The sequence below is a fragment of the Nansenia antarctica genome (genome assembly GCF_963989245.1).
Source record: "Nansenia antarctica genome assembly, chromosome: 19".
NCBI classification, from domain to species: Eukaryota; Metazoa; Chordata; class Actinopteri; order Argentiniformes; family Microstomatidae; genus Nansenia; species Nansenia antarctica.
The window spans coordinates 15,896,937-15,919,895 of NC_137692.1; the positions used below are offsets into that span (position 1 = coordinate 15,896,937).

General features: G+C 46.0%; 1 protein-coding gene across 2 annotated transcripts; it reads left to right on the forward strand.

Moving 5' to 3' along the window:
• Nucleotides 1–1,859: 1,859 nt before the first annotated feature.
• Nucleotides 1,860–22,146, forward strand: asrgl1 (asparaginase and isoaspartyl peptidase 1; the record flags this gene model as incomplete). Of its 2 annotated transcripts, XM_080549184.1 has the most annotated exons (8): nt 1,860–1,936; nt 6,133–6,238; nt 7,692–7,880; nt 8,165–8,307; nt 8,476–8,630; nt 9,154–9,275; nt 10,836–10,946; nt 20,838–22,146. In XM_080549184.1, the coding sequence occupies 7 exons, from the start codon at nt 6,139–6,141 to the stop codon at nt 21,050–21,052; spliced, it is 1,035 nt and encodes a 344-aa protein (XP_080405310.1). In that variant the 3' UTR covers nt 21,053–22,146. The 2 variants fall into 2 exon arrangements, with proteins under 2 accessions (XP_080405310.1, XP_080405311.1); XM_080549185.1 differs by lacking the exons at nt 1,860–1,936; nt 6,133–6,238 and having other exon boundaries at nt 7,685–7,880.
• Between the last annotated feature and the right edge of the window lie 813 nt (nt 22,147–22,959).

Consider the following 22,959-nt stretch of genomic DNA (forward strand, 5'->3'; position numbering starts at 1 on the left):
TCTAAACTCACGACATTGTATTGTGGTGATTGTCTTCGGTTAAAAATAAAGTAATTATTTGAAGAATCATCACAACTATATTATGTTTATCTATAGCAAACAAAACCTATGTGAGAAAGAGAAACAGAATCAGCAAATCGTGAGTTTAGAATTATAAGGTTCTATCTCCGTTTAGAATGATAAGGTTCTATCTCCGTTTAGAATGGTAAGGTTCTATCTCCGTTTAGAATGATAAGGTTCTATCTCCGTTTAGGGCAGTTCAGAGATATTGAGAGTCAACGTTTTTACATTCCATTATGTTTTGTGAGATGGAACCTTTGTATTTTCTTAATTACTAACTCAAAAATAACACCACACAGGCATTAATAAACATCTAATGGATCAGATTGTGTAAAAAAACTCAATTTTGACAAACATTGAGATGGAACCTTATAATTCTAAATGACACCCTCCACATGCGGGAGCTAGGTTTCAGTCCCATGGAGAGCGCACGCTGAACTGCATGATTCAAAATAGGTCGATCAATACATTTTCTTTACTCATAAATATCTCAATCTATCGAAGGTCCTAGGCTATGGCATGCATTGTGTATTGTGTAACTTATAAGTCCACTTGTCATATTCAAAGTTGTATGTAACCTGTTATTTTCAGTTTCATTTGTCTTTTTTTACTAGTATGCAAAACTTGCCTGTGATGTTTCGAGCAAAATCAGATCCCAGTTCATCCATAATGTCCAGTAGATGGCAGCAAATAGTCAACAGTCACTCAGTACCCCCGAAAAACAACCGAGCTCAAGCCACGTTTTATTCAACATATCATCTTGAAAACTGTTTGAATGCCTGTCTTTGTAGTGTTGTTGGCAATCGTGATTTATAAAAATGAAGATCCCCCCCCCCATACAGCAATTTGAACCACTTCTGTAGAGTGACCCAACAAGGCATATTATAATAAAGCATTTATAAAGGACCTTTATTTTGAAATGGTAAATACAGGGTTCTCTCGTGACGTATCTCCTGTGTGTCCTCATTTCGGACTTCGGCCGATTCATACCGGTAAGAAAATGTAAACAGACGAACGTTTCTGACGAAAATATCCGGTCATGGCATGCAAAACTAGCCCCTGTCATTACTGTATTTCTTGAGTTACATTCAAATATGTTTACATCCATTTGCATTGCATAATCGCTTCAGCAATTGTCTAGCTGGCATTCAAAAGACATGCGCACTATAAACAAATAAATAAAATGTACTTACTTACTATCAGAGAACCATAGTACGGTGGCCGACAAGGGCAAACGCGCTGCAGAAAGCCAAAACAAATATATTAACAGCAAACGCGCTGCAAATACAGAAACGATACAAAGTCAAAAACACATACAACCCCAGTGACAACACATGCAACAACAAAACGCTGCAAATTCGTGAGTTTAGAATGATAAGGTTCTATCTCCGTTTAGAATGAGAAGGTTCTATCTCCGTTTAGAATGAGAAGGTTCTATCTCCGTTTAGAATGAGAAGGTTCTATCTCCGTTTAGAATGATAAGGTTCTATCTCCGTTTAGAATGAGAAGGTTCTATCTCCGTTTAGGGCAGTTCAGAGATATTGAGCGTCAACGTTTTTACATTCCATTATGTTTTGTGAGATGGAACCTTTGTTTTTTATGAATTACTAACTCAAAAATGTCAACATTTTAAAAATAACACCACACAGGCATTAATAAACACCTAATGGATCAGATTATGTAAAAAATAAAACTCAATTTTGACAAAAACGGAGATAGAACCTTATAATTCTGACGCCACGAATTCACTTCACAACACAACGGAAGTGTTCTGGGGGGGGAGGAGAAGTGGGACTGACCGGAGACAGGTGTGTTTTTGAAGCAGTTCCGAAAAGCAGTTCTGGAGAGGTTGTGGAGTGAAGAGGCGACATAAAAGGTACATATTATTATATTTCTTATTTATGTCTGCAGATGACATGTGCTGTATTTCAAACCGAAGGGCTCATTCTATGCCCTACACCCTACGAAGGGTTCGTAGAAGCTTGTGCAGTGGAGGGATTCTTTATTGGATCGTATTCAGACATAACTGAAGGGTATACCGCCGTCCACTAGGTGGCGTATTTCTTCAATAACGTAGGCTGGTTCTGTCAAGGATCACAGCCGACTGATGCACTCTCCCCTCCCGCGACGGAGGGTTATCAGCCTGGCTGGGGTTCCATACTGTAATAGGCTAGGTGCACGATCTTTCTACTTCCTGAAAGGCAACTGGTATGAACATATCCTGACCTATCTCACTCTATTGGTTTAATTGATTAATCAGCTGTGCACTGTGTGTTCCAACAGTTTACCGCACAACTGATTAATCAATTAAACCAATAGAGTGAGACAGGATATGTTCCAGTGGCGGCTGGTGCTAAAATTTTGGGTGGGGCACAGGTTGGAATGGAATGGAATGGAATGGACTTTATTTGTCATTGCTACAGTACAGGTACCAAACAACGAAATTTAGGAGGGGTGGCTCCCGGTTATGGGGGCATGCTCCACGGGGAAGAATATCAACTTTAAAATCTGGATTTACAGTCGATTTTAGCACGAGAATAGCTCTACCCCCCTGTACAGACCTCTTCATCCCCTCTACCCCCCTGTACAGACCTCTTCATCCCCTCTACCCCCCTGTACAGACCTCTTCATCCCCTCTACCCCCTGTACAGACCTCTTCATCCCCTCTACCCTCTGTACAGACCTCGCCATCCCCTCTACCCCCCTGTACAGACCTCTTCATCCCCTCTACCCCCTGTACAGACCTCTTCATCCCCTCTACCCACCTCTACAGACCTCTTCATCCCCTCTACCCACCTCTACAGACCTTTCCATCCCCTCTACCCCCTGTACAGACCTCTTCATCCCCTCTACCCCCCTGTACAGACCTCTTCATCCCCTCTACCCACCTCTACAGACCTCTTCATCCCCTCTACCCACCTCTACAGACCTCTCCATCCCCTCTACCCCCTGTACAGACCTCTCCATCCCCTCTACCCCCTGTACAGACCTCTTCATCCCCTCTACCCCCCTGTACAGACCTCTTCATCCCCTCTACCCCCCTGTACAGACCTCTTCATCCCCTCTACCCACCTCTACAGACCTCTTCATCCCCTCTACCCCCCTGTACATACCTCTTCGCCCCCTCTACCCCCCTGTACAGACCTCTTCATCCCCTCTACCCACCTCTACAGACCTCTTCATCCCCTCTACCCACCTCTACAGACCTCTCCATCCCCTCTACCCCCTGTACAGACCTCTCCATCCCCTCTACCCCCTGTACAGACCTCTTCATCCCCTCTACCCCCCTGTACAGACCTCTCCATCCCCTCTACCCTCCTCTACAGACCTCTTCATCCCCTCTACCCCCCTGTACAGACCTCTTCATCCCCTCTATCCCCCTGTACAGACCTCTTCATCCCCTCTACCCCCCTGTACAGACCTCCTCATCCCCTCTACCCCCATGTACAGACCTCCTCATCCCCCCTACCCCCCTGTACAGACCTCTTCATCCCCTCTACCCACCTCTACAGACCTCTTCATCCCCTCTACCCCCCTGTACAGACCTCTCCATCCCCTCTACCCTCCTCTACAGACCTCTTCATCCCCTCTACCCCCCTGTACAGACCTCTTCATCCCCCCTACCCCCCTGTACAGACCTCTTCATCCCCTCTACCGTCCTCTACAGACCTCTCCATCCCCTCTACCCCCCTGTACAGACCTCCTCATCCCCTCTACCCCCCTGTACAGACCTCTTCATCCCCTCTACCCCCCTGTACAGACCTCTTCATCCCCTCTACCCTCCTCTACAGACCTCTTCATCCCCTCTACCCCCCTGTACAGACCTCTTCATCCCCTCTACCCCCCTGTACAGACCTCTTCAACCCCTCTAGTGAGTGTGTGAGTGTGAGTGTGTGTGCGTGTGTGCGTGTGTGCGTGTGTGTGTGTGTGTGTGTGCTGGGTGAACTGAATACATAAACAAACAAGCTAAAAGACGACATTAGAAAACGTACCATGCTGACGATATTACTAAATGTTTGAAGTAGCTTTTATCTTAGCTGACTCTCTTACCTTCAGGTCGAGTTTGTGTATTCTGGCTTCGCAAAACACCAACAGTAGCAGCCTAACACAGCCGGTGCGGAGATTGCGACCACAAACGAAGTTTGACTTCGGTAATAGGTCCAGTTGCAATATCCTCAAGTTGGGAACAAAAGATGCCTCCTTCTAATCCATTTGTTCAATTTGTTTACAGAAATAAATCCTCCTTACATTGTAAACAACTTAATTTGTTAGGAGGAAGACCGGAAGTCGGAAGTCCTCAGCATAATGCATTGTCTGCAATTCATAGCTTTCAGTCACGTGGTTTCTTCCCTAGCAACCACCAAACTGACGGGCAAAAAGTATCATAGCAACATCGCTCAACATGGCTGCCTACTATTTAGACCACCTCACTCATGAAGAACTATCAAGATACACGACGGTGATAGGAGTGGAGGATTGACACCATTCAAATAGTGTTGGATTCCCTGTCTTCTACTCTATCCGGACACGTTGGAATTATTTTCCTAACCCCCGGAGAATCAAAGTTATTGACCTGCAAAGGGTGCCTCCTTGACCGGCTTTTCCCGTGAATAACACCGGTTATGGAGGTGGTACAAACATAAGACTATTATTGCTAAATTCACCATCAGTATACGGTCATTTTGAGCCCTTAACCACCGCGCTGACACCCCGAGAAGATATACTTTTAATATGAAACTCGATCAACCGGGCGTTCACCGGCTGCTGGACGAAACTCCCAACTCCCGCTGTCAGCGAGGCGAGGGAATATTTCTACCCGGGAATTCGCTCCTTGCTGTTTCCACGGTGATAGGAGTGGAGGATCGACTCCATTCAAATAGTGTTGGATTCCCCGTCTTCTACTCTATCCGGACACGTTGGAATTATTTTCCTAACCCCCGGAGAATCAAAGTTATTGACCTGCAAAGGGTGCCTCCTTGACCGGCTTTTCCCGTGAATAACACCGGTTATGGAGGTGGTACAAACATAAGACTATTATTGCTAAATTCACCATCAGTATACGTTCATTTTGAGTACTTAACCACCGCGCTGACACCCCGAGAAGATATACTTTTAATATGAAACTCGATCAACTGGGCGTTCACCGGCTGCTGGACGAAACTCCCAACTCCCGCTGTCAGCGAGGCGAGGGAATATTTATATCCGGGAATTCGCTCCTTGCTGTGTCCACGGTGATAGGAGTGGAGGATCGACTCCATTCAAATAGTGTTGGATTCCCTGTCTTCTACTCTATCCGGACACGTTGGAATTATTTTCGTAACCCACGGGAAATCAAAGTTATTAACCCGCAAAAAGTGGGTTTTGCCCGTGGGTTTTGCCCGCAAAAAGTGCCTTTTGCCCGTCAGGTGGGCGTTTCCACTATGCTGTGACGTCACATGAAAGCTATGAATACAACCGGATATTCACGGCGCAATTTTTTGCGACCCGGCCAAGAAATAGAGACAGCCAATTGGAGCGCTGCTACAGCTCACGTGTAAGCCAAAAGTATTCGGCCTGCCATAGACTGGCATTGACCGGCGCCCCGACTCCTCCCCCTATATATTTTAACAGTGAATTTTACACACACACAGATAAAAATGTTTATTGTATTGGAGGATTTTTAATGAATGCTGATAGGCGCCGACAGAATATCAGCCGCATTTTGTGAATAAACAATGTTTATTTTAAAAAAAAAACGTTTACAAATCGCAACTAGGAAGTGAAGGTGGGGAACTAGGAAGTGAAGGTGGGGGCGGCGCCCCAGCGCCCTCTATCGGCCAGCCGCCACTGATATGTTCATACCAGTTGCCTTTCAGGAAGTAGGGAGATCGTGCACCTAGCCTATTGTGTTAATATTAATGTTAATACTATAAGTGTGTTAATATGAATGTTAATACTATAATTGTGTTAATATTAATGTTAATACTATAATTGTGTTAATATTAATGTTAATATACTTGTGTTAATATTAATGTTAATACTATAATTGTGTTCATATTCAATAATAAACCATATCAATGCCTGTCTTCCCAGGCTGCCATGTTTTGTCCTTTCTGTGCCCACGATCTGGGGACTGTTCAAGTCTTCTGTGGCTCATGTGGCAACAATGTACAGTTTTTGGCAGCACCTGAAGGCAACAGTGAGTAGACATGATGATTGTATTTGAGTTTGTTTGCAGAATATGGGGTACAACACACCTTTGGGAATACTAATGCAATAGTTTTCAGTATGGAAGCCTACTTTCCTGAATGTAAGATTGAGGTCATGATTAGAATAGATTGTAGACTAATTTATTAGACATGTAAGTTATATAATAATTTTATACAATTTCTCGATGCATATGATTAAACAGTTGGGTATAGGGAGAGTGTTTTTGAGTCCCACTGCCATGGGGTAGAAACAGGTCTTATGGCCTGAACTGTTGGTCTTGATAGACCTCAACCTCTTACTAGCAGGGAAGGGGTTCAAACAAATGGTGTTCAGGGTCAGAGGGGTCTGCCATAATCTTTCCTGCACTTCACCTGGTACTCAAGGCGTATAAGTTAAGTCTCTGAAGAGAAGGCAGATCAGATGATGTGCTGCAGCTTGTCCTAGCAGAAAATGTTGTCTTTATTATATTTTTCTGTCTTTTTGTTTATCAGGCTGTGGCTTACAATAGATCCCCAAATCCCAAATCACTCACAAATATTGTTTAATAGATCCACTTAGCTGTGTGTGTGTGTGTGTGTGTGTGTGTGTGTGTGTGTGTGTGTGTGTGTGTGTGTGTGTGTGTTATTCTATAGACAGCCCAAACAACAATGGTATTGCTGTGAAACTAGTCTGGCTGTACTCAGTAATGGGCTACTAGAATCAGAATGTTGTACTGTAGATTATGAGCTGAAACATATACTATAGAAGGCTATACTGTTTTTACTGTAGGCTATTTTACTATTGTACAATAACCAGAATAGTGAAAATACCACCGCTCACCCATGATCAGAGGTGCTGGAGCTGAAGAGTACAAAAAAGCAGTATCCCCACACTCAAGTCTGTGCAAAAAACGTTGTTTATTGTGAGACCTTCTTCAGACATCTATTGTACAATAACCAGGACAATTCGTGACGTTAGAATTATAAGGTTCTATCTCCATTTTTGTAAAAATTTAGTTTTTTTACATAATCTGATCCATTAGGTGTTTATTAATTCCTGTGTGGTGTTCATTTTAAAATGTTGACATTTGTTAGTTAGTAATTCATAAAATACAAAGGTTCCATCTCACAAAACATAATGGAATGTAAAAACGTTGACGCTCAATACCTCTGAACTACCCTAAACGGAGATAGAACCTTATCATTCTACGGTCACGAATTACTTTTTACGAGACTATGTAGGCCTACATGGCATGGAGCTACTGGGTGTGTAGGCGTTTGTCCTAGCCTAGCACCGAACCTACACCTAATTTAACCAGTCAAGCTCTTTATTGGCAATTTAGTGGACAAAATCGTACGATTTGTGCCACGAGGTTTTCACACACAGATTGCAAAGTGACACAGATTTGGCCTTCTTCTTCCTTGGAACTGCCTGGTCTCATCTTCTTTGGTCCACCATGACAGTCATGCTGCCTGTGTTAGTCGTGCACGGGGGAGCGGGGCATATTCCGAAGGAGCGTGCGGAGCTGTCGTGTGCGGGGGTCCGGGCGGCGGTCAGAGGGGGCTACGCCATTCTCCAGGGACGAGGCAGTGCCATGGATGCAGTGGTTGAGGCCGTCACTCTGCTGGAGAATAACCCCGCCTATAACGCAGGTGAAGGCACACCCTCCGTACACATTGTCCATTCAAGCCCTTACTATACAGTAACCCTATCGCCTAAATCCAAACCATCGACTAGCCTCTAGCCTATAATATGTCTTGACAGCCCCCTCATAGATCTGATAAGGTGTAAACAGCTACAGCTTTAACCAACTCTGTGGTAGGCTGAGTGGAGTTTTGGCCATATTGTGCTTTTATGGGATGGGTTTGGGATCATTATTCCGACTGTGCTGCTGTTTTTTGACCAAATCTTTTGGCACGGAAACCCTGTGCCACAGGGCGGGGTTCCGTGCTGAACACTAAGGGCGAGGTAGAGATGGACGCCATCGTGATGGACGGGAGAAACCTCGCCAGCGGGGCTGTGTCCGCAGTCAAGAGAGTGGCCAACCCCGTTCAACTAGCCAGACTAGTCATGGATAAGGTACGCACACACACACACACACACTAACACACACACACACACACACACACAGATTGATATCTGTGTCATAAACGAAGCATATATTTTCTTATTCTTATTTTATTTCTTTGTGTCATATTTTGCACGTTACACGGTGTTGAACAAGCTGTCCCTGTCCTCCCGTGCCAGACCAGTCATCTGTGTCTGACGGCTGAGGGCGCCAGTCAGTTTGCCCGGGCGATGGGTGTGCCCGAGGTGACCACGGAGTCCTTGATCACAGACTACTCCCGCATGCGCTGGAGGGAGAACTTGGCTCCCGGTGCCAACCCTGTAGAGTGCCAGATGTGAGCATGGCATGGGATATAATGTCATACTGTGACGTTAGAATTATAAGGTTCTATCTCCAATTTTGTCAAATATTATTATTTTTTTTGACATAATCTGATCCATTAGGTGTTTATTAATGCCTGTGTGGTGTTATTTTTAAAATGTTGACATTTTTGAGTTAGTAATTAATAAAATACAAAGGTTCCATCTCACAGAACATAATGCCATGTAAAAACTTTGACGCTCAATATCTCTGAACTACCCTAAATGGAGATAGAACCTTATAATTCTAAGCTCACGATACAGTATGTAGAATGTGATAGATCGATGTGAGGCCATGCTAAATGGAATGTAGTGTATGATGCAACATGACATGATGACATAACGTATGAATAATAACATGATTGAACGTGGTGTTCAGTAGCATGGTATCAGATCAAATGAGATATGGCAAATTGGCAAATGATTTGTATTTTGTGTGTGTGTGCGTGTGCGTGTGCGTGTGCGTGTGCGTGTGTGTGTGTATTTGTGTGCCGCCAGGGGGAAGATGGGCACCGTTGGAGCCGTGGCAGTGGATGTGGATGGGAACATAGCCTGTGCCACCTCCACCGGCGGCATGCTGAACAAGATGGAGGGCAGAGTAGGAGACACGGCCTGTATCGGTACGTCATGTTTAGGAGGCTCGACTTTCACTCAATGTTAACAACTCTTGGTTTTATTATGTACGTAATACAAACAAAAAATGTCGTATTCATATCGATCGTGCCTTCTCCTGACATTCATTTACCATTTAAAGAAGTTGAGAGAGCAGGGGAAGGAGAAAGACAGAGAGAAGGAGAGAGAGAGAGAGGAGTGGAGAGACATGCAGAAGTTTTATCCTTGATCCATTAATCACCTTTGTCCCCCAAAGACGTGGAGGAATGTGGCGATGTGGTGAACCAGCCACTACCTGCTGGGTTAATGTTCCACTGTAGCCTTTACACACACTATTCACACAGGGTATCCGGGGTGTCTTGAAAAGTATTCAAAGTTGATAAATCAATTTTGGGAAAATCAAGACCCTTAATAAGTATTAAAAAGTCTTATCACGATTTTATGAGGTCTTGAATTTTGTAGGTATTTTTCTGAATTAGACTGTCCAGAGAGTTTGAGTCCTAAAAACTTTTAGTCAAAGTTCGTGAATTTATTCGTTTTTATAAAAAAACAGAGATGAATCGGAAATTATGTTGTATGATAGTGGTCTAGTCTATTGCAAACTAAAACTGATAAGTTAAAAGGTTCACTGATGTAAACGGTTACAGGTCCAAGTGGTGGTGAGGTCTGGAAAAATATTGACAAGGTCTTTAAAAAGTCTTAGAAAGGTATTGAAATTAACCTCCAGATTCCTGTATATACCCTGGCACAGCACTGCCGCCTCCCAGTCCTAGACTGCACGCAGACACAGACATGCAGGGTAGGAACCATGCGAATAAACATAATGTAGTGGAGAGGTGATTTGTAAATCACACTCTGGTAATGAGCCCTGCCTGAGATGTTTACAGTAAACCCATGGGTTGCCCTTGGACCTTGAGGATGTCCTTTTGTTTGCATGGAGGATAATAGACCTATCGCTAAGCCACGCCCCCTTCGAAAACTCGGACAAACAAACAACGCTCGCTCCAATTCTTCACTGACAGTGAGTGACTGACCGACCGTGACTGAATGACATTCAATGACTTACAATGGCGGGAGTTCAAATTTCAGATTTACAAGTAAGTAATAGACATGCTTTTTTATATAGGTTCTTGGGACGCGGGTCCACCCACCGCATATCGAAAACATCTACAGTACCAATCAAAAATGTGGACACACTTTCCCATTCAATGGGAAACTGTGTCCAAACTTTTGACTGGTACTGTATTTCAGAGATGTCAGTGAAAATAGCACTGAGGGGAACTTAATAGAGGAATTGACCTCTATAGAACTTGGTCAATGTTAATCAGCGATGCCAGTAGATAAATATATAGGGCAGGAATCGGTGATCAGCTACACTATTCATCCAAATCCAAATTCACTCACAAGGTTTTAACACGTATCATCACTTTTGAGCTGCATAGATTTCAAAGAGTACAGTTGTACCAAATGCCCAGATTTGTTACAGCTTTCATTGATTGATTTAAGTGTGTGTGTGTGTGTGTGTGTGTGTGTGTGTGCGTGTGTGTGTGTGTGTGTGTGTGTGTCAGGTTGTGGGGGTTATGCCGATAACAAAGAGGGAGCAGTGTCAGCTACGGGCCATGGAGAAGCCATCATGAAAGTCACTCTGGCCAGACTCATCCTGTTCCACATGGAGCGAGGTAACACACACAAACAAATACACACACACCTGTCACTGCTGTGCCGACCATACTGGCTGTCTCGGAAATTCACAGCCGTTATAGCATTAGCGGTAATCCATCCCACCGCAACACGAACACGACAACACCGACACAAATGTGGCACTCAGTAAACTATACAATACAGTTAGCAACAAGACCCAGATGCCACTCTCATCGTGGTTGGCGAATTCAACAGTAGTTAACACTGAGTTTGATGCAGACACGTGTGCAGGAAGTGTTCACGACCACTGTTACACCCCCCCCTACGTCATGCCTACAAACCCCTCCTCCGCCCACCGCTCGACAAGTCTGACCACTCCTCCCTCCTGCTCCTCCTGCCCGCCTACGAGCACAAACCGAAGCTTGCCTCACCTGTCGTGAGAACGATCCAGCACTGGTCTGACGAATCAGACGCCGTACTCCGAGACAGAGCTGTGTACTCCACGCGCAAGGAGTCATGGGATTTATTCAACACAGAATACAGGATGTTGTCCCCACAAATACAGTACGGCTGTATCCAAATCGGAAGCCGTGGATTAATCGTGCAGTCAGGGGCTGCACTTACCGCGAGAGATTCTGCCTTCAAATCCGGTGGCAACAAATCGTGACGTTAGAATTATAAGGTTGTAGTGACCGCTCGTTAGTGAGCAGAGTATTCGTAATTCACGGCGTTCCAGCCTGTACAAAGCACTGTTTATATGTTTGTGTTTACTCAATCACCCAGGCTCCTTAGCGGGTGATATGACGGGATATAAGTGGGACAAAGATGGATGAATGTTGTTGTTGTCAGTACGCATGCAGAGAGTGAGAATAAAGCACATGATTGTTTTTCTACCGGCAAACCGACTACATCGTCCAGTTATTGCCGTCACTCCTACATTGGTGACCCTGACATTCTCTCGAACGTTTTCGGAGATCATTTGAACATGACAACAAACGCAGTTTCACTCAAGCTGCCCGTTTTTTGGGAACAAAATGCCAACGCATGGTTTGCACAAGCTGAAGCTCAATTCGCCCTCAGGGATATTACCGTGGATCATACCAAATACTACTACGTGGTAGCAGCTTTAACCAATTCAACGGCAGCGAGAGTGGTGAGTCTTATTGAAAACCCACCGGCACAGCACAAATATGTTACCTTGAAGGCGCACCTCATAGATACGTTTTGTTTGTCTGAATCTGAACGTGCACGCCAGCTCCTCTCTCTCCCTGGGCTCGGTGACACAAAACCCTCTGAACTGATGGACCACATGCTAGCTTTGCTGGGCGACCATCAGCCGTGTTTTCTTTTTAAAGAGCTTTTTCTGCAACAGTTACCAGACCAGGTTCGTTTTTCAATGGCTAATTCCATCAAAACAGACTTTCGTCAGCTAGCCAAGGAAGCGGATATATTTTTCTCAGCTGGGAAGAAGTGTTTTACAGCCACCATGGATGAGTTTGGGTTCCAACCACTCTCCATCTCCGCTACTGCTGTGGCCCGACGGGTGAGGCCGTCGGGGTTGTGCTTTTACCATATGAAATTCGGGGACAAAGCTAAGAAGTGCCTACCACCATGCAACTTCAGTGTGTCGGGAAACGCACAGGCCGCCACTCATTAGCAGCTGTGGGTGCCGGCCATTCTGCAGGCTTGCTGTACGTCACTGACTCCCTCTCCGGCCGCCGTTTTCTGTGTGACACAGGTGCCCAGGTGAGCGTGCTGCCCGTATCGGCAATAGACATTAAAACAGGGAAACAAGGACCCTCCCTTGAGGCTGCCAATGGCAGTGCTATCGCTACCTTCGGCAGGCGCACTGTGGGTTTGTGTTTTGCTGACCAGCGTTTTACCTGGAGTTTTGTGTTGGCCAAAGTGTCTACTCCCCTCTTAGGCGCTGACTTTCTCTGCGCTAACAGCCTCCTGGTGGACGTGGGGAACCGCCGACTCGTCAACGCTGAGACATTCGGCTCTTTGAAGCTGTCCAGTGCTGTCTCGCCGGCTGACGATTTCTCTCCTCTTCTATTGGAGTTCTCAGACATCACAACACCTACCTTCTCGGCTGCTACCACCAAACACGGCGTCATGCATTACATCTCCACGGAAGGCCCACCAGTGCATGCCAGGGCCCGTCGCCTCGACCCACACAAGCTCACCATCGCGAAAGAGGAGTTTGCAGCCATGGAGGCACTTGGCATCATTCGCCGTTCTGACAGTCCTTGGGCCTCGCCTCTCCATCTCGTTCCCAAGTCCAACGGAGGCTGGCGTCCGTGCGGCGACTACCGGCGTCTAAATGATGTCACCACACCTGACCGTTACCCCGTTCCACACATTCAAGACTTTTCAGCCCATCTAGCGGGCGCGTCTATTTTTTCTAAAGTGGATTTGGTACGGGGATACCACCAGGTGCCAGTTAGCCCTCAGGACGTCCCCAAGACAGCGGTTATAACACCATTCGGACTTTTTGAGTTTTTGAGGATGCCGTTTGGCCTCAAGAATGCTGCCCAGACCTTTCAGAGGTTGATGGACGCCATGCTGGGCAACCTCCCTTTTGTGTTTGTCTACCTAGACGATATCCTGGTAGCTAGCACGTCCAAGGCAGAGCACCTATCCCACCTCCGTCTCCTCTTCAGTCGCCTCCGGGAACATGGATTAATCATCAACCCAGCAAAGTGCCAGTTTGGACTGCCTGCCATGGATTTCCTCGGCCACCACATCACTACTGCTGGGGCGGTCCCGCTGCCATCAAAGGTGGACGCTGTGCTGCAGCTCCCACGCCCTACCAGCATTAGAGCTTTACAGGAGTTCCTGGGGATGGTGAATTTCTACCATCGATTCATCCCCCAGGCTGCCCACCTAATGCGACCCCTGTATGGGGCTCTCAAGGACAAGACCCCTAAGCACATCATCGCATGGTCCGACGAAATGTCAAAGGCATTCTCAGACACCAAGGAAGCCCTCGCGAGCGCGACCATGCTGACTCACCCCGTGCCTGAAGCTTCCGTGGCCTTGACAACTGATGCCTCAGATTATGCCGTTGGAGGCGTTTACGAACAGCTGGTCAAGGGGGTTTGGCAACCCCTGGCATTTTTCAGCCGACAACTCCGCTCCAGTGAGCAAAAATACAGCACCTTTGACCGAGAGCTCCTCGCTCTGTACTTGGCAGTCAGGCACTTCCGTTTCCTGCTGGAGGCTCGTCCATTCACAGTTTTTGTGGACCACAAACCCTTGATTTTTGCCATGGCTAAGGTGTCGGAGCCGTGGTCTGCCAGGCAGCAGCGTCATCTGGCTTATATCTCCGAGTTCACTACAGACATTCGGCATGTGGCGGGGAAGGACAACCCTGTAGCTGACTGCCTCTCTCGTGCCACTATCGGGGCTGTCCACCTTGGCATCGACTACGCCCATATGGCTGCGGATCAGGTTTCGGACCCAGACATCCAGGCATGCAGGACTAAAGTTTCTGGCCTCCAGTTGGCGGACATCCCCTTCAGTGACGACGGCACAACGCTGCTTTGTGACGTGTCCATGGAGCAGCCGCGCCCCGTGGTTCCACATGCATGGAGACGGCAAGTTTTCGAGGCCATACATGGCCTCTCACACCCAGGCAGGAAACCTTCGCAGCGCCTGATTGCGGCGAAATTCGTCTGGCCCAGGATGAAGGTTGACATTGGTGGGTGGGTCAAGACCTGCGTGCCATGCCAACGTGCGAAGGTCCATCGTCATGTTAAGGCCCCGCTGGAGCGGTTCACGGTCCCAGAAAGACGCTTCGACCATGTCAACATTGATCTGGTGGGTCCCCTTCCCGCCTCCAGGGGGTACACTCACCTTCTGACGATGGTGGACAGGACCACCCGTTGGCCAGAGGCCGTCCCACTGACGGAGACTACCACAGCTGAGGTGGCCCGCGCATTCATCGGCACCTGGGTCTCCCGGTTTGGGGTCCCCTCAGACCTTTCCTCTGATCGGGGGGCCCAGTTCACTTCTGGCTTATGGACTTCCATTACTCAGCAGCTGGGTGTCTCCCTCCACCGCACTACGGCTTACCACCCACAGGCCAATGGCCTGTGTGAACGTTTTCACCGGTCCATGAAGGCTGCCCTTAAAGCCGATCTCCGGGGCGACGGCTGGGTCGACAGGCTTCCTTGGGTGATGCTGGGACTCCGTACTGCACCTAAGGAGGACCTCCTTTCGTCCTCTGCTGAGCTGGTGTACGGCCAACCCCTCCGGGTTCCGGGGGATTTCCTCCCCTGTGCTACGGTCCCCTGGTCAGCACCAGAACAGCGAAGTGCGCTGCTGGACAAGGCCAAGTCCTTCCGGCCGATCCCTACCTCATGCCATGGCGTTCCTAAGGTACGTGTCCCGCCTGATCTGAAGGCAGCGGGGTATGTCTTTATCCGCCAAGACGCCCATCGAGCCCCTCTGCAACCGCCCTATGATGGTCCCTACCGGGTCGTGGAGACAGGCGACAAATCCTTTATTATCGACATGGGGGGTAGTAAGGAACGCATCTCGGTGGATCGCCTTAAGCCAGCTCATCTGGACTTGGACCGTCCCATCGAGGTGGCCCACCCACCCCGCCGCGGTCGCCCCCCTGTTAAAACAGTCCCGACCCTAGCTCCTGCAGACCCCCTGCCCTGCCGTCCGAGGCCGGCCAAACGTCCGCCTGTTGTTTTTCCCCTGCCTCGGTCTCCTGTGCCTGCTCAAGGGCGCCAGAGTCGCTTTGGGCGAGTTATCAGAGTCCCTGACCGTTTTTTGGGGCCGGTTCTTGTGAATTCTGGGGGGACGTGTGTAGTGACCGCTCGTTAGTGAGCAGAGTATTCGTAATTCACGGCGTTCCAGCCTGTACAAAGCACTGTTGATATGTTTGTGTTTACTCAATCACCCAGGCTCCTTAGCGGGTGATATGACGGGATATAAGTGGGACAAAGATGGATGAATGTTGTTGTTGTCAGTACGCATGCAGAGAGTGAGAATAAAGCACATGATTGTTTTTCTACCGGCAAACCGACTACATCGTCCAGTTATTGCCGTCACTCCTACAAGGTCTCCATTTTTGGTCAAATTTTCGTTTTTTACATAATCTGATCCATTAGGTGTCTATTAATGCCTGTGTGGTGTTATTTTTAAAATGTTGACATTTTTGAGTTAGTAATTCATAAAATACAAAGGTTCCATCTCACAAAACATAATGGAATGTAAAAACTTTGACGCTCAATATCTCTGAACTACCCTAAACAGGTAGATAGAACCGTATAATTCTAAGCTCACGAAATGACAAGAAAGCCCGCTATGACCTCCACAGAGTGATTAAGGCAGCCAAACAGGAATACAGTGAAAAGAGAGAGTCACAGCTATGCAGCAATGACTCACGCAGCATGTGGCAGGGGGCTGCACACAATCTCAGACTTCAAAGGGAGACCCTAGCTGCGCAGCTTAACGTAGCTGTCTCTCTCTCTCCCGGACGAGTTGAATAGCTTCTACGCTTGCTTGGAGAACACCGACACCAACCTACCTGAGAGGGCGGGCAAACTGTGGAACTCCAAGAGGAACTCCTATGTTAAGGATGCTGTTCGTAGAGGACAGTTCAGCATTCAACGCCATTGTCCCTTCCAGGCTAGACGACCAAACTCGGCCTAGGCCTTAACCCCGGCCTATGCAACTGGATCCTGAACTTCCTGTCTGACAGACGACAGGTGGTGAGAATGGGCTCAAAGCCTCAGGGCCAAAACTCAGAGGCTAGTTGCCAACAGCTACTTCCCCCAGGAGATCAGGCTCATAAACAAACCTACTGTAGACAATCGACTATTATCCCCAAGCACACCCCATGTATACGGACGACATAAACCTTAAGCACACAGTCACTTTACTCAATACTACCTCTTACACCCACTGCCACCGAGTGCAATGCTCATGACATTCTACTTGTACTATTTTATTTTATTTGACTACTTGTACTGCTAATTGTATCCTGTCTTATTTGTGTTATTTGTTTCCCATAACTTGTCTTTTGTCCAATTGTCTCACTTATGTCTTGTATTATTGTCACATTCTTTTCTCTTGTCTTATCTTGCCTATTTGCCTTATTGTCATGTCAGGAACCAAAGCTTAAGACCTTTAGGGCCCTATTATGCACTTCTTAACTTGCCGTCTTAAGTCTTAATTAAGACGCACCGCCAGGTTAAGACCTACCGCCACCCTTATTATGCGCTTCATACGCGCTACTGCCATTATGCAGGTGTCGATAGGCGCCCACACATAAGACGTAATACTCCCGTGCATATATTGCTCATTGTGGGAGTGTTCATATGTTAATGAAGTGCACTAGGCGCCCCTGCTATTATGCGATCTGACTTTGCTCCTAGCGATAAGAAGTGGTTTGAAAAGTTCTTAAGTTTAGACTTCATGCACGTTTTGAAACACGAGCGCGCCTCCGCGGTTTGCGCATGCATGTGGGCACACATGAACACGCACGTGGCTCCACGGCAAGACGTCAATTACGGTCACAGTATAATTGCTTTATTTCAGAAGGGAGAGGCCAGCGCTGTACAGTATGTTGCCTCCGCATACTGTGCACATACAGTACGAGCATGCCGTGCGTAATATAATGACATCAACATCTGTCATTCCTGCAGTCTTCCAGCGACCCCTCTGTAATACTTCTCAACTCACAAGCGGAGGTATTGCCGTGTTTATTCAGAAAATAATCATGCACGAGCTTGTTACTTTCTTCTGCAGAGAAGCGCGCTGACCTCCTTCTTAGGACTTCCATAATAGCATAGCGCTAATGACTCAACCAGGGTTTCCGTTAGAAAAAATTGCCGCCGGACATCGTGTCCGGGAAGATTTCGATTTACCGGACAAACGTGATATATTCCGGACATATTAAAATATAATAAAAATAATTTTTTTCAAAATTATATATATTTTTTTCCAAATCTAATATAGCTGTTTGTCGCGGTGATTACTGTTGTGTAGCGGCCTATATATGCCATTTAATGTCTATTTCTCATCCGATACGATTAGATGCGAGCTATATAATATATAATAATATAACATGATTCGCATGCGCGCTATATGTCCAGCGCTGAACGGGCGCCTCTGGGAACTGAACAGACAGCATCGATCAATGAACGGACTCCACATTACGTTAACTGAAGTTTGTTAAATTGTTTGGGATTAATGTGAGTTTTCTATTTTCTCTTTCCAGTTTGACCCTTTTTTTATCAATAAAACAACGTCATTTCTATAACCAGGTCTCGCTGGTTGGGAACGCATTTCGTTTAGCTGATATGTTACGCAACCGAACAGCTTCGGGAAAACGAGTAGCAGCGCACATAGTAGTGAGCAAATACTGACTTCCACTTTTAGTCCTAGGCAAAGGTCCAACACAATCAATTATTACACGTTCAAATGGCTCCCCTATAGCAGGAATGGGATGCAATGGTGCGGGTGGAATGGATTGATTAGGCTTACCCGCCATCTGACAAGTATGGCAACAGCGGCAGTGCTTGGCAACATCCGCCTTCAGTCCGGGCCAAAAGAAATGTTTCAATATCAGCTGATAAGTTTTAGTTATACCTAAATGTCCTGACCACTGGCTCTCATGTGCTACAGATAACACCTGTTGTCTATAACCCACAGGCACAACCACTTGTTTTACAGTATTCCACTCACAACCATTTGCATTAGGAGGAGACCATTTACGCATTAATATCCCATCGTTAAGGAAATAAACTACGTTGCCCCCTATTTCAGATTCCTCACTAGCTGCATGTAAAAAAACATTTGTTTAATGACTGATCAGCTACTTGAGCGACACGCAATCGCTCGCCGGTTACCGGGAGAGATAGGCTGTCAGCGGATGGTATGGTAGGACTCGGGGAGGATGGTAACTCTACCACTTTCTCCCTGGGAGAAGCTGAAACAATCGGGTTCTCATCCCTTTCAGAAAAGGCTTGCATAATCACACTATCACAGAGAGAAACATCGCTATCCTCCTCTCTGCCTCGACTCGATTGTGCACGAGTTATAGCGCACACCGGAAACAACCGCTGTTTCGCATAGGCAGCCTACACATTAGGAGACATCATCATGCCGGTGTCAAATCATATCATAATAAAAGAAATACATAGCCTATATATTCGTCTTTTTTAAAATAGAAGGAATCAGAATGTGAACTTTAGCGAATTGTATTCAAATTGTGCTTAGAGGGAATTATTTTCACCGGACATAAATGTCCGACGAGTTTTCATTTTGTCGGACTTCAATAAATTTTACCGGACAAAGACCGATAATTACCGGTTAACGGAAACCCTGGACTCAACGCAGCCGGTTCTTAAAGGGAATGGCACCTGGCACGCTGATTGGGTTGATTGAGAAGACGCCCAAAATACACCCATGACTAATTTCTTTGCTTAGCGCCGGGTTTTAGGCGCCCACTACCGCACGCATAATAGCAAAGTGGCCTGGACCACGCCTCCACGTCTTAAGTTTAGATCTACCGCCTCGTCTTATTGCTTAAGACTTATGAAGTGCATAATAGGGCCCTTACTCTCTTAAGCTTCGTGCACACCAGGTCATTGCGTTGCACGGAAGTCATTCATCTCAATGGGGCAGTTGCGTTGATCCGTTGCGTTGCTCTGCATTGCGTTTCTTGTCCGTCAGGGTGCGGTAATCAGTCAAAATATTTCAGCTTTTGCGTTGCGTTGGATCCGTCAAAACAACCGGAAGTAAACCGGAAGTAGTTTCTTGACCAGAGCTCTCGCCTAGATGTAAAATCCGCCATTGACGAAAATCTTTAATTTGGCTCTACAAGTGTTAATATGTCATTTTATGAAGTTTTTATATGTTTTCAGGCGAGAAAGTAACCATATATATTCACAAAATGTGTCCAGTTTTTCAAAATAACCCGTTTATATATCTGATGTTAACATACTGACTGTGTCCGCGAATGCTATGCTATTGTTGTGCTAGGTGCATAGACTGACTGTCCGCGAATGCTATGCTATTGTTATGCTATCTGAATGGTGTACTAGTTTTCACTGAATAAATCGCGATTTCTTTCAAAGAAGGTAGCAGGTGTTTATGTCCATGTCAAGGAGAAGGTACGACTTGTATGACAGTAGTGTGATTAGGACATAAGTTGAGGATATTAGTCTACCTCTGATGCTAACTTGTATGGCATAGTGTTTGTGATGCTAACGGCGCCATCTTTGCTATCTCCTCCGGACATATATTACCGCTGTGTTGTTGCGTCTGCATCGCATGCGACATGCGTCAAGCCCATCCCACCAGGTTGCGTCAGAACGGTGGGTCACGGTTCGCGGTGTGCACGAAGCTTTACACTTGAAAACTTGAAACACACATACACACACACACTCACTCACAACCACAATCAATAGATGGAAACATGCATGAAACATAAGACAGAAAAAACAGATTGTAGATTTATTGGATCATTCATTAAAGGAGCAATCAAACAACAAGAACGTGGTCTCTCCCCGCCACTTTTTTGGTAAACAGCTGACGGTCGGGGCTGGAGAAATGTGATCACTCTCAAATCCATAGACCGAGCAATGGAGCAAGTTTTTAACCATGTTTTTAAGCTATACAGTGTTAGAAATGACATTGTTTACAAACAACAGAGTAACACAAGCAGATATTTGGGGTTCTGATCATAAGTTACATTCTTCAAGAATCAATGCCTATATATTATCAATTTAAAAGTAAAAAAAAAAAAAACTGTCCAAATCCCAGATTGATCCTTTAATGTGTCCACCTACCCATCATGTACTTCATCTCTCCATCCATCATTCCATCATCCATCCATCTTACCATCCAGCTTCCCTACCATCCATCCATACTTATCTATCCCTCTTTGGTGTGTGTGTCCTCAGGGCGTAGTGCGGAGGCTGCAGCTGGCCTGGCTCTGTCTTATATGAAGGAGAGGGTGGGCGGTCTGGGGGGGGTGGTGGTGGTGAACCCCCAGGGCGGCTGGTCCGCCCACTTCAACAGCCTGCAGATGGCCTGGGCCGCAGCCCAGCGAGACACGCTCCACTACGGCCTGTACGCTGGAGAACACCTAACACAGGGTGTGGATGATCTGCACTAACACACACACACACACACACACACACACACACACACACACACTCCCCTCCACTACGGCCTGTACACTGGAGAACACACAGGGTGTGGATGATCTGCACTAACACACACACACACACTCACACACACACTCACACACACACACACACACACACACACTCACACACACTCACACACACACACTCCCCTCCACTATGGACTGTACACTGGAGAACACCTAACACAGGATGTGGATGATCTGCACTAACACACACACACACACACACACACACACACACACACACACTCCCCTCCACTACGGCCTGTACACTGGAGAACACCTAACACAGGGTGTGGATGATCTGCACTAACACACACACACACACACACACTCACACACTCACACACACACACTCCCCTCCACTATGGACTGTCTATAGCACACTACACACAGACAATAGTTTACACAAACTTAACAGTGTGTGTATATATTTCTATATGACCTTTTGCCACAAGGGGGGGTTTAAATCGAATGAAATGCATCAAACTGAACTGAGGGGCTGTTAAGTTAACATGGTTATATAAAAGTTAAGTTAACATGGTTATATAAAAGTTAAGTTAACAAACATGGTTATATAAAAAAGTCCATTCACCTCCGTAGAAGGAGTCAAAGTCACAGCAAGGTTGTGACTGTGACCACAGAAGACCATAAACAGGAGAGTGATACAGGAGATGAAGCAGGAGTGGGATATAGTGAATACAGGGTTAAAGTGCATTTTACGAGATTTGAACAGTTTAGTCTTTTATGTCTGGCCTTCTGTGAGCGCTCTCGGGCACCCTCTCTGTAGAACACACACACACACACACAAAACACATTCACTCTTACATACACATGCCATTAAGTGCACTGAATTTACATTTCTTTATTTGTTTTTTTAACAATCAGTATTATAACAATATAGTATTAATTGTATTAATGTGTGTGTGTGTTTTAGAATCCTAAAATGAATCCACATCTAGCCAGTATTTAGACAGTGCTGATCAACTGTCGAGACTAACAAAGCCCTTGAACAATTGTAAATAAGGGAATCTAAATGATGTCAATAAAGCTTATAGTAAACCTACCGTCTCTGTTTTGGTTTTTCAACGCCTCATTGAGAGACTTCATTATGGTTTTATCCATAAACTTGCAGAGGGTAACTGACTTAAGTCAAAATTGCTTTGAAAATAGGGAGCTGGCCCTAACCCAAATCCTAACCTTAACTATTAGGGGGAAGACCGAATGTATAACACTGTACTGTATGTAATCTATGTTATAAACAGGGGTGCACATAACTGGTGCGCCAGTGCGCATGCGTCGCCAAAATGCATGCTGCGCGGCAGATCAGCCGCATGAGGGCGCTTTTGCGCACCCAAAAAAAAAATAATAATAAGTTGATCACAAAATAAACATCCTCTACCATGGTTGAAATTGAGGACAGTGATAATTTACAGCAGTCAAGAGAGCAGTGATGATGACGATTAAGCTTGTAGTATAAATAAATGCTTAGGCTGTAACTTTTTGTTGAAAAGTTGATTTCAGTGTTTACAGAACAGAGCAGTGCTTAAAGAGATCAGTTGATTTCATTGTGTTTAAAGGAGTCTGACAGACTTTCATGCTTAAAGAGCAGTCATTTGATTTTGCATTTGTTTCTTTTGTTTTGCACACAATCATTTGTTCGTTCATCTTTATTTATGAATAAATGTCGTTTTGCTAATATAAGTTATCCATGTATCCCTTTTTCATCCATCCTGTGGGACGGGTCGTGACTCGCGAGCTCGGAGAGCACCAAGCAGCATCCCTAGGTGCTCCTCTGAGCACTGGCCCCAAAAAGTTATGTGCACCCCTGGTTATAAATTAAGTAATACACATCGATGTACTCCAGACAAACG